The 13,112-nt window shown below is 39.3% G+C and overlaps 1 protein-coding gene across 2 annotated transcripts in view; it reads left to right on the top strand.

The window, feature by feature from the left end:
- TAF1B (TATA-box binding protein associated factor, RNA polymerase I subunit B) overlaps positions 1 to 10,891 on the top strand; it is a 107,050-nt gene extending 96,159 nt beyond the window's left edge. For both annotated transcript variants that reach the window (XM_067703736.1, XM_067703735.1), the window contains 4 exons: positions 68 to 158; positions 4,145 to 4,215; positions 4,766 to 4,988; positions 10,093 to 10,891. In XM_067703736.1, the coding sequence (XP_067559837.1) occupies positions 68 to 158; positions 4,145 to 4,215; positions 4,766 to 4,988; positions 10,093 to 10,297 (590 nt within the window). In that variant the 3' untranslated portion in view covers positions 10,298 to 10,891. The remainder of the gene's footprint in view (positions 1 to 67; positions 159 to 4,144; positions 4,216 to 4,765; positions 4,989 to 10,092) is intronic.
- Positions 10,892 to 13,112: the final 2,221 nt, after the last annotated feature.

The following is a 13,112-nucleotide window of genomic DNA, read 5'->3' as shown; positions in this document are numbered from 1 at the left end:
GAGGAACAGTGTGTGTTATAATAATGTGACATATTTGGTTAATAATCATGGATTTCATTTCTTTCAGATAAGCCATGGTTTGATTTCAGAAAATGGTACCAAGTTATGAAGAAAGCTGTTGATGAAAAAAAACAAAAATGGGAGGAAGCCAGGGCAAAGTATGTTGTCTCTTCTAGTTTTAGATTTACCTACTTTATTTTCAAGTCTGTTACTTTACATTTGAAAGCTGAAGTTTCATCAGTTTAGACTCACCAGCATTGTGACATTTTTTCTAGAACTATTGACCCATCTATCCAAATTAACTTTTTTCTTCTTTCTATTACTATTAACTAAACTAATAATGTCCTTTTTTATTAATGTCCTTCTTCTGATCCGGGATCCAATCCAGGGTACCATATTGTACTTAGTCATCAACTGTTTATGATTCGCATGACTCTCTTCTGCATTTCTGATATTCCTCCCTCTTTCCTTTCTCAAAGTGGATCATCTCCCATCTATGCTTCCCAATATTACAAAGATTACAAATGTCAGCCTGTGACATATGTAATTGGAATGTTCCCCCCAAATAAAGTTCCCTATAAAAATCAAAACAAAGGAAAGCAGAAAGAAAGTAGTATAGTTAATTCAGTCCGTCTCACTGTTTGACTTTGAGCTCTCATTCTGACGTAGGTCCACTGTGGTAAAGTGGAAAGAGCGTAGCGTTAGAGACAGTGCAGGGCTTGAATCCTGATTGTATGACAGCCAGCTGTTTGACTGTGGGCAAAGGACTTAAGTTCTTAGCCTCAGTGCACTAAAACATAGTTAGCTCATAAATTTTCAGAGACACTGTCTTACGTAATATAGGGTACATTGCTATAGATCTCTGATTTGAACGGTTTTATATCTATTCTTAGAACTTGGAGTCTCTGTGAGACTTTGAAGAAAAAGTTAACATCTCTCTAGTTTATGTAAATTTACAGTAGTACTCATTTGATCAAGTAATTTTATATCCCTTGAGAAAAGTCAATGTTCCTCAAATTAGTTAAAATGATAATTCATTCAGCTCCAGTTTCCTCATCAATAAAATAGGGCTAGTAATGCCCGCTTTATACTCTAACAACTAAATTTCAGTTTTTGCAGGTAGAATTAGATTATTTTTCCTCTAAATTTAAGAGAGCATTTAAACAGAGAAACAGACTTATAGGGATGAATAAAGTGCTGTGGGAGAGAGGATCCTTGCCAAAAAGGGGAGAAGATGAGCAGTTTCTTCCTGTTCAGGTTGGATAATGATGAGGGAGAAGAGGTGGGAGGTGAACTTCTGAAAGCCGCGGGCCCCCGGGGAACTGGGTGGGCCCTTCCTCTTCCTTGTTGGAGAAGTCATTGGATCTCAGCAGGTATAAGAGTAGCAGCAAGAACGGAAGGTTATCCTGTGTTTTTAGGTTGTCCTGGAGAATCAGCCATTGGACCTTCATTTTGGGGGCCAGCTGGTGTTGTCTTGACTGATACTGCGAGGCTAGGTATTCAGGGGCCATGCCACTTGGGCGTCTCAGTAGTGAATAGGCATTCATGAACTCAAACTGGGCAACAGCTTACACTTCAGACATAGCTATTAGAGCTCAAACTCATGTTGCAGTGCTACAATCAGTTGCACATCTAAGACTTCCTGACTTTTAGCTACTTTATGGGAGAATTTAGTGACCAAAAAAAGTAAGTCGAGTATCAAAATGGCATTTTCCAGACAGACACCAGGCCCCAGGGAGGAGCTTGTCCAGGGGATCCATTACCAAGATCCTTCATAGAGTATGTGCTTTGGGCTGAGTGAGGTAACTTATGTAAGTCACTACTGACTGATGTGTGGGCACAGAGCCCCACTGCGTGCTGATTACCTGTTTTACCCTACCCCACCTCCATTGTTGATGTAAATTTCTAATTTTCCTCTCTGTTCTTCTGGACATCATCTTCCATATTGTCAGGTAGAAGTTACTAAGCATGGGTCCCTATGCATGGGACTATGAAAAACACTAACAAACAGTAGTTGAAAGCCTAAAAACCCCTTTAGAGACTGCTTTGATGACTTCCAGTTTCCATGGAGATGTTGAGAAGAACATGGAGGAAAATTTCAAAGCACTTGCCAAAAATCTTTGCAGCCTTTTAGGTTAGGCAAAAATTTTATTAGATGTGATACCAAAAGCATGATTCATAAAAGAAAAAAAAGATAAATTAGACTTCATCAGAAGAAAGAATTTCTGTTCTTCAAAAGATGCCGTTAAGAGAAGCTACAGGTTGGGAGAAAATATGTGTGAATCACATATCTGATAAAAGATTTGCATCTAGAATATATGAAGAATTCTCATACAGTAAGAAAACAAACAATTCAGGTTTTTAAATGGGCAAAAGATTAACTTCACACAAAAATCTATATATGAATATATGTAGAGATATATACTTCATTCACAGTGGCCAAAAACTGGCAACAACCCAGATGCCCTTTAGCTGGTAAACAGATAAACAGTAGCATATCTGTAAAATGGAATACTATTCAGCAGTAAAAAGGAACAAACTTCTGATACATCCAGAAATATGAGTGAATCATAAATACAGTATACTAATGAAAGACTCAAAAGGTTACATATGGTCTAATTTCATTTTTTGACATTCTGGAAAAGGCTAAACTATAGGGATAGAAAAACAGATCCGTGGTTGTCTGAGGTAAGTTCAGCTGTGGGTATGGAGAGGGGTTGACTGACTGTCAAGAGGCATGAGAGATTTTTGGAGTGTGGAACTGTTCTGTAGATTAATCGTGGTGGTTACACAACTGTATGTATTTATCCAAACTAGTGGAACTGTGCACTGAACAGGGTCAGTTTTACTACATGTAAATTCAACCTTAATTTCTAACAGTGGGGAAACAAGTCACGTGGGGAGACTGGACAAACAAAGCATACAGGGCTTTGTGGCATCCTGGAGAAAATGTTAGGACTTTGTAGTGGACCTCTGTTTTTTTGTAGCTTTTGTAGTTTTGGGAAGAGGTAAACAAAGTAAAGTAAATTTTTAAAGAAGGACTATCTAAACAGTATTATCATTTTAGATCGCCCACTTATCCCATCTCCTGGGCATATGACCCCAAGGAAGTAAGAGTGCCTCCTTGACTATAGCATAATTGCCACCTGTATGGGCGTTTATTATAAATACATAAGAAAATCTATCTAGATTAGGTATTCACAAGGAATTTTTAACAGTGGGTTTATCTAGGGAGTGGGATTAGACTGTTTAGGGAACTTCTTTATTATTAAGAGATTTTTTACCTTGAGTATGTTGTCACTTATTATTTGATAAAATAAATAACAAAAAGATATTTGAAAGAATCACAAATGAGAAGCTCTCTGAATATTTTAAATGTGGTATGGTTCATTAAAATTTAGTTCACCCATAATTTTCAGGAAGACCATCACCTATTAACCATGATTACACCTCTACATCAAAAGATGGGCACTTACAGTTCACTTTGTACAGGTTATCAGAATCAGAAGTACCAGTACTTCATCCTCAGCAGAAGGGCATTTGGCCAAAGACAGGGAGGAACAGTTATTTCTTAGGTGGCTCCACTTTATGAGAGCAGACAGCAAGGGAATTTTATGGTAAGGGAAGCTGTTTCTGCATTTTATTTATTTATTTATTTATTTTTTGCGGTACACGGGCCTCTCCCTGCTGTGGCCTCTCCCGTTGCGGAGCACAGGCTCCGGATGCGCAGGCTCAGCGGCCACGGCTCACGGGCCCAGCCGCTCCGCGGCATGTGGGATCTTTCTGGACTGGGACACGAACCCGCGTCCCCTGCATCGGCAGGTGGACTCTCAACCACTGCGCCACCAGGGAAGCCCCTGTTTCTGCATTTTGATGTAATTAATCATTTCTTTGGGATCTTATGGCATCTGGGAGCCTTTGGGGAGGAGCATATCTTTCTGTGGCCTTGCTGCCTCCTTCAGTGCTACTTGCCTGCTCCTAGGTCATAAGCTCTATACAGACACGTGTCAGTAGGTCATTCTAGGTCAGAGCTATTACACGGGGTATCACGAATTTCAGACACTGCTTTAGAGAAACTTCTCTGAAATGTGTTGAGGTCCATTTATTCTCCATCCTGCTCCAAATGTTTTTCTACCTTGTACAGGTATCTATGGAAAAGTGAAAAGCCACTCTACCACTCAGCGATTGACAGATCAGTGGTGTATAAAAGAAGGGGTGAGCTGCATTTCCTCTTGTTAATGCCAAGTAACAATACAGTTGTAGAAAAGCTAAGTATCTTAACTTGAAAAGTAAACGCATATGTACTTTCTTCACTTCTTTAGGAAGTGTTCCGATGTACATCCAAAGAGACATCATCCTCTGCAAGAAATGTCCATAGGAATCTTATCTATTTATTTCAGGAACATTGCATTATTCAAAACAGAACTTAAGTTTCCACCAAAATCTAAAATGCCATATATCTATGACTTTCAGAACTCTTTATCTGGAGAACTGCCTTTAGGTTGTTTTGTTCATTCTTTTTTTTTTAATTGTGATAAAATGTACGTAACATAAAATTCACCTTTTTAAAGCCTTTTTAAGTAGTTCCTTGACATCCTCATCCACTGTCAGTTTCCCCTAGTGTTATGCTCTTATATCGCCATGGTGCATTTGTCAAAACTAAGAAACTAACATTGGTACATTACTATCAAGTAAACTATAGACTTTATTCGTGACTTAACATTAGTTTTTATTTTATTCCTTTTCTTTTTTCCTTCATTTCCAGAAATGGTCGTGAGTCTACAAAAACAGTTTAGCACACTGGTTGGTTCAACACCAACTGTTGAAAAACAAAGCCCTTCAAGTTTTCAGTTCAGCTGGACCGAAGAGGGCAGTGATAGAACTTGTTTCCATGGGCATAGCCTCCAGGGAGTCCTGAAGCAGAAAGGCCAGTCACTGATGACCAAGAATTCCCTCTATTGGCTGAGTACTCAGAAATTCTGTAAAAGGTATGTGATGCTCTTAGAAATGACAGGATAAAAAACATGATGAAACTTCTAGTTTGGCCTGAAGGAGTTGGCTGTAGTAAGAGCCAGATAGGTTATTTGTTGGAATTAGAAGGTGGTGAACTTAGAATCAAGACACTCAGAATTACACACTGAGTGCTGTTTAAGGGATGGGCGTGTTGACTAACCTCACGGTGATAATCATTTCACAATATACACATGTGTCAAACCATCGTGTCGGACTCCTTAAACTCACATACGTTGTATGTCAGTAATATCTCAATAAAGCTGGAAGAAGTTTTAGATTATAAAGACTTTTCTGATTGTAACCTTATATTTTTATACTAATCTCATTCCCATATTGACATAGGAATTGTCTGTAAGGCACATTCCCATAGTTAAGAGGACGTGCTCGTGAATCCAGCTGTTCATATCCCAGCCCTGCCGCTCGCTCGTGTGGGCAGGTTATCTACCATCTCTACAGCTCTGTTGCCCTGATTGTAAACGCAGGGTATGGTACTGACCTTCCTCCCCTTCTCAAAACCTCTAGCAGCTCCCATCTCCTTCTGAGTAAAGTCAGGAGAGCCTGTGGGGCCGCCAGCCCCGCTCCTCTCTGCCCTCCCGCTCCTCCGCGTGCCACACTCACCACGCAGGTTCACACCGGCCTCCTGGCCGCTCCTGGAGCTTGCCAGCCACACTCCCCGCGCAAGCCGTGGCACGTGTCGTACCTTCAGCCTGGAATGCTCTTCCGCCGTGTGTCTACAGAGGCTCACTTCCTTCAGGTTTTTATTCAAATTTCACTTCCTCGGAGAGGCCTTTCGGAGAGGCCTTTCTTAGCCATCCTGTCTAAAATATCACAGCTCTGCCCTCACACCCACACACACTTCATCACTCTCTAACCCCCCTGCCTATCTTTTTTGCTTACAGCTTTTCTCACTATTGAATGTATTATTATATATATAACGTACTGTTATATATTTATTACATATTATTATATATTTATTTATATTATTATACATACACTAGAATGTCGGGTCCTTGAGTGCAGGGACTCTGTCTTATTTAATGAAAAATCTCAGAGACTAGGACAGTGCGTAGCACATAGTAGGTGCTCACCAAGTATTTGTTGAATGAATGAATGGAAAATAGAAGCTGCCTCATAGGGTTTTCATGAGAATTAAATGAGATGTATGGTGTCTGTCACATAGTAAATACTCGATAAATGATAACTATGATCATTTTTTTAAACAAAACTAATTTTCTGTTGAAGAGTTTAACTTCCTGAGTTGAGTATCAATCAAGATAAATAAAATGTAGAAAATACAGTAGAAGATACTAAAAGGAAGTTATCTGTATTAAAATTTACTGCTCAAAAAAACTTTAGCCGAGTCTAGAATGGTTAAGGAATATAACTGTCTTAACAGCAACCACGAAAGGCCAGAATCCCAACCTTTGGTCAGCTCCGCATCTGGGGTGATACAGGCCTTTGAGCAGTCAGTGCAATGGCTTTTTTATAACTGATTCACTTTGTTATAAAGCAGAAACTAACACACCATTGTAAAGCAATTATACTCCAATAAAGATGTAAAAAAAAAGATTTAAGTTTTCCTCGAGAAGAGGAGAAAAGGCTGTAGCCCTGTCCTGCGAGGACCGGGGCTGTTAGGACGTGGCGTGCTGGTGCTGTTGTGTCTGCAGAGTCAGCCTGGGGAAGTTAGAGGGGAGCCTGTACCCTACACTTTTCACGTCGCACGATCAGTGGACTTTTGGATGTTCCTCATGGGTTTAATACTGTAATAAAAGATAGTTAGTTACAAATAAATAGACCTTGGTATAGTCGGAGATGAAACAACCAAGATATTTTTCTCTGCAGGAATTACAAGGCTAAACACCAAACCATGCAGACGAATAATTTTATGATCCCATGATTTTATGCACCAAAATCATCCATCGAACCACCTGCCTATTTAGACCATAGCCTAGAACTACAGAGTAAGCAAAAAAGGGTTCAGCTAACCTATCAAAAGGTCACTGAGTCCATGACTAAAGCTTATACACTTTTCTCAGAAAGCTCACTCGAGCCTGCTCACTCTGCCTGGAGGTGTGTTTCTGTCAGGCTGAGTTGTCTGATTTCCAAATTCCTCATCATCAAAAGAAACAGAGTAGGCAGGAGACTGAGAGGTGTCTGCTGATAAGCATCTTGACAGCAAATATAAATGATATTCATTTGACAAACAATAGAGGAACCAGCATCAGAAGCAGAAGCAGACAAAAGAACTCAAATTACAGTGGTCTGAAGTTCATTCATGACACACAATAGCTCCACAGAACTAAATAAACCAGACCATTGTCTCAGCTTTAACACAGAACGTGTCCCCAAATTGTGTGCATCCTCTCTACCTGTATTTTCTAATATTTCCACAGTAAAAGTGGACAGGTTGTCACAATATAATTGACAGGTTGTCACAGTAAAAGTGGACAGGTTGTCACAATATAATTGTAAATATAATTGTAAAATTGTCACAGTAAAAGTGGACAGGTTGTCACAATATAATATGCTGAATATGCTTTGCTTAATAATAACCAAGTAATGTATAACTGAGTTTTAAAAGATTTCCATCCAAAATGGTCACAATGAAATGTTTTGATGCTTAAGAGAGCAGATCTTCAGCTACATGGAGAATTTTGTTACACAGAAGGACTCATTTTTGCGGGTTCAGAAGAGACAAACATTGTACTATAAAATAATTTTGAGAACACTCAGGCCTTGAGAACTAAGCAGAGAGAGGCCGCAAGAGCACTTCAGATACTCGAAGGTGTTTATCCTTCTTCTCTGAGGCAGAGCCAACAATCTTGATGAATTTAAATGATTATATATTATATTTGGTTTTATCACTTAAAACTTTAGGAAAATTTAAACTTTCTGAGTTTATGATAAGGAATGTAATCCTTAAAAGATATTGTTATTGATTCAACTTAGAAATAAAAAGTCTTACTGTAGCAGATACTTCGTATACCTTTTCTTAGCTTTCTGTTGTAAAAACAGAGTTTTCCTTATGGTCCCTAGGCAAGAGAACAATATTTTTACCCTTTTTGTTGGTAATATTTTGTCTGAAAGAATCTCTTAATATAGCTAAAATTAAAAGTTAGAGGGCTTCCCTGGTGGCGCAGTAGTTGAGAGTCCGCCTGCCGATGCAGAGGACACGAGTTTGTGCCCCGGTCCGGGAAGATCCCACATGCACGGAGCGGCTGGGCCCATGAGCCATGGCTGCTGAGCCTGCGTGTCCACAGCCTGTGCTCCACAATGGGAGAGGCCCCAGCTGTGAGAGGCCCGCATACTGCAAAAAAAAAAAAAAAAAAAAAGTTAGAAAAGAAGAAAAGCAAGAGGGCACCATCAATGACTTACATTTGATTTTTCCATTAAACCAGTCAATGCACAAACAGTTGAGGCTTTTCAGTTTCCTACTAGTGAACATAGTAGGGTATTAGCTTTTTTGTGTATTATTAAAATAGGCTTAAGATTTTAGGTGAAAATTTAAAAATCAATTTTAAAGGAATGTAGGGCAAGTGAACAATTTTGAGCCCTTCCTGTGTGCCAACCATTGGTTAAGTGCTTCATATATATTCTCATGCAATCCTGTTTTCCATCCTATGAGGTGGTACTGTTATTTTTTCCTGTTTTACAGATGAAAGAACCAAGAGTAGTTACCCATAGTCACAACTGATGGGTGGCAAACTTTGTGGTGCAAATAGAAACATTCCTTCAGGAATTTAGGGCCATATATGTTATATAAATCATAATATCTATACATTTATATCCTCTGTATACTGTTCACTTGTTTTTTAAAACTTTTTATTATGGAAAATTTCAATTGCACTCAAAAGCAGAGAGCACGATATCATGAACGCCCCTGTACCCGTAGCCACCCCACTTCAGCAGTTGTCTACATGGCTAGACTTGCTTCCCCCATGCCCCAACTCCCTCACCCCTCTGCTCCTAGATTATGTGGAAGAAAATCCCATACATTGTAATTTTCTTAAATAAAACCATGGTACCATTAATCAGACATTAAAAAAAACTAATAGTAATTCCTTAATCTCGTCAAACAAGTAGCCAATGTCTAGATTTTCCTGATTGTCACGTAATTTTTTTTTTTTTTTTTTTTTTTTTTGCGGTACGCTGGCCTCTCACTGTTGTGGCCTCTCCCGTTGCGGAGCACAGGCTCTGAACACGCAGGCTCAGCGACCATGGCTCACAGGCCCAGCCGCTCCGCGGCATGTGGGATCTTCCCAGACCGGGGCACGAACCCGTGTCCCCTGCATCGGCAGGCGGACTCTCAACCACTGCGCCACCAGGGAAGCCCACGTAATTTTTTAAATAACTCAGAATCCAAGTAAAGTCCATACACTGCAGGTGGTAGAGATATCCCTTAAGTGCTTTAATTCATAAATTCCCCCTTTATCTCTTTTTTTTCCCCCTTGCAGTTTACTTGAGTAATCCAGGTCATGTGTCCTGTACAATTTCCCATAGTCTAGATTTTACTGATTACAGACCATGATACCACTTAAGGTGTTCTCCTGTCCCCCTGCTTATACCTTGATATAGTTAGAGATTGATAGAGTTAGCAGTTTTAATTAGTGTTTTAGAGATTTTATGGTAGTGAGAGATTTGATCAGATTCAGGTTCTACTACTTTAAAATAAGCAAAATTGCTTTGTAAACTCTTCTTTCTATAATACATACAGAATTGCAACATACATTATTTTCTTTCGTTTGTTTTAAAATATGTCCAGAATCTCTCCCTGTCTGCTTTTGTTTGTCTTGACCATGGTAAGAGGAGGGGGGCCCACCTGGAGTGGAAGAAGTCATGAGACCTGGCTCTGTACCACCTGTGTCCCATGGCATGGTGGCCAGGGACAGTGCTGAAATCTTTTTCCTTTATAAAATTTAGGATTGCTTCCAGATTGTTCTGTTTTCTTCCAGCTCAGAGTACTATTTTAAGCCTAACCATATATATTTTTTAAGTTATTTGGGGGATGTTCAAGGGATGGATGCATACGTTTCTAAAAGACCTTTAAATGTAGTGTCTTCCTTTTTCTTCCCCTTCTAGCTATTGTAAGCATGTGACAACCTACGAAGAATCAAATTTCTCTCTGAGTTATCAGTTTATACTAAATCTTTTCTCCTTCTTGCTAAGAATAAAGACCTCCCTTCTCCATGAAGAAGTGAGCTTAATAGAAAAGAGACTTTTTAAAGCAAAATACAGTACAACAAAAAAGAAATCTTCAAGATCCAGGAAAGCAAGAAAATGTTGAGAAAAATGAAATGGAAACTTCCTGGGGAAAATATTTTAATAGTGACAGTAATGTCAAATTGTAATATGATATTACAGAGAATGGTGAAAAATATTTTTTGCAACAAAATATATTTTGCAACAAAAAATTTTGTTGCAAGCATGTACATACATACAAATATATGTATCAAACCACTTATTAAAATGTATATTAGAAAACAGGTGGGCTTCCCTGGTGGCACAGTGGTTGAGAGTCCGCCTGCCGATGCAGGGGACATGGGTTCATGTCCCAGTCCGGGAAGATCCCACATGCCGCGGAACGGCTGGACCCGTGAGCCATGGCCGCTGAGCCTACGCATCCGGAGCCTGTGCTCCGCAACAGGGGAGGCCACAACAGTGAGAGGCCCACATACTGGAAAAAAAAAAAAAAGAAAACAGGTGAAATTTGTTTGGATTTATTTTTTAAATTATGAATGTTCTCATTGTTAAAATAATAATGTTGTATAAATGGTATCCAGGAGTTTGTATTCATTGTATTTTAAAGCTAAATTTTCTTTTTAAACTAGATCACTTCCTTAACTCTTTATATCCCAGAATAAATCCCAGATGGATCAAAGATCTAAACATTATAATCCTTTATATATACATATATAAAGTATTAGAAGAAAACAAGTGTGAATGCTATGATGATCTTGGATTGGGGAAGGACTTTCTAAGATGTCTCAAAACCAGAAACCAAAAGGAAAAGATTGATAATGTGACTACAAAGGCAAAGGCAAATGACAAACTGGGAAAATATATTTGTAGTATATGATGGACAAAGGAATAATTCCTTTAATGTATCAATGCCACTTGCAAAGCAATAGGAAAAAGATAAGCTGAACAAGGGATATGAAAAGATAGCTTTCTGAAAACAACAACAACAACAACAACAACAACAACAGGGCTTCCCTGGTGGCGCAGTGGTTGAGAGTCTGCCTGCTGATGCAGGGGACACAGGTTCGTGCCCCGGTCTGGGAGGATCCCACATGCCGCAGAGCAGCTGGGCCCGTGAGCCATGGCTGCTGAGCCTGCGCGTCCGGAGCCTGTGCTCCGCAGCGGGAGAGGCCACAACAGTGAGAGGCCCGTGTACCACCAAAAAAAAAAAACAACAACAAAGGCCAAGCTAAAAAACATGATAGGATACTCAACCTCACTCATATTAAATACAAATTATGGAGATATTATTTCCCACCTATTAGATTGGCAAAGATTATAAAGGTTTATAATACCTGGTAAGGATATTGGAAAATGAGGCATTCTGATTCATAGTTCATTTATTGATGCAGTAAACACTTACTGAGCAACTTCTCTATGTTCCAGGTACATGCCAGACCCTGGAGGTACAGGACTGAACAGGGCCTTTAAAGATCATCCATTCTAATTGGGCAGGGACAAATAGTCGACAAATAAATAATATTTGGGGTAATGAAGTGTAATGAAGAAAAAGTAAAGGGTAAGTGATCAGGTGGGCCATTTTGTAAAAAGTAATTGAAGGAGGACCCTCTGGGGAGGTGACATTTGAGCCGAGACCAACCTGTATGAAGTACAATGAAGGGAGCAAGCCCTGTAGCCATCCAGAGGAAGATCATTCCAGGCAGAGGAAACACGCAGAGGCTCTGAGGCAGGAGTACGCTTGATGGATTCAGGGAATAGCAAATCGTTTGGGTCAGCTGGAGTTTGGGGGTTGAAGGGGAGGGAGATAATAGATGGCTTGGAAGAGGTTGCCTTCAAGGCCATGATAAGGGCTTTGGCTTTTGTCCCAAGTGTGTCACAGGAAGCCATTGGACATTTTTGAGCAAAAGAAAGATGTGATCCAACCTATGTCAAAAGGATCAGCTGCAGTTCTTAAATGTAGGAATCATCAGCATATAAGTAATATTTTAAAACGGTGAGACTAGATGGGGTCTCCTAGGGAGTTAATATAGAGAGAAAAGGTTTTCATAGATGCTCTTTATGAAGTTGAGCAAGTTCCCATCTACCTTAGTTTGCTGAGAGGTTTTGGTCAGGAATTGATGTTGATTTTTTTTTCAAATGCTTTTCCTGCATCTGTGAGATGCAGGTTTTTCTTTTTTAGCCAGTTAATATGGTAGTTTACACTGAGTTACAAATGTTAAACCAACCTTAGATTCCTAGGATAAACCCCACTTAGTCATGATCTATTATCCTTTTAAAGTACTGTTGAATTTAATTTGCTGAAATTTTGTTAAGAAATTTTGCATCCATGTTCATAAGGAATGTTGTTCTGTAGCTTTCTTTTCTTGTGATTTCTTTATCCAGTTTTGGTATCAGAGTAATGCTATAATCACAGAGTTGAGTTATGAGTTATGAAGCATCCCCGTCTCTTCTTGTTTGTTTTCCAGAAGCATTTGTGTTGGGTTCTTCCTCTTATATAGGAGGTGCCCAATGCATGCTATTACTGTGGCAGTAATCCCCCTCTTCCCTTTCAGGCAGTAGGTGGATAAGCTTTTCCTGTGGTTGAATAGTTTTTAGATGTGAGCGCACTCACTCAGAGAAGTAACACTTCTTTATTAGGCTTAAATGTAACTCATAAGGTTGAAATGCATGCAAAACCTTATTTTTTTTCAGTTTGTGGGTGCTGAAAACTTTTTATACCTTTGAGCAATCTGTCTCAATATTTTTAAGTGTATGGAACTTGTTAGCAGATAGTGAAGTGAAGCTCATCTGGGTCTGGATTGGGAAAGTTTTCTTTGTGGGAAGGTTTTCAACTATAAATTCAGTTTGTTTAATATCTATAGGGTTATTCAGGTTATCTATCTCTTTTTGAGAAAGCTTTG

Source organism: Pseudorca crassidens, chromosome 14 (assembly GCF_039906515.1).
Source record: "Pseudorca crassidens isolate mPseCra1 chromosome 14, mPseCra1.hap1, whole genome shotgun sequence".
Lineage (NCBI taxonomy): Eukaryota > Metazoa > Chordata > Mammalia > Artiodactyla > Delphinidae > Pseudorca > Pseudorca crassidens.
Note: the sequence above shows the minus strand (reverse complement) of the source record. Positions and strands in the feature narration are given on the sequence as shown.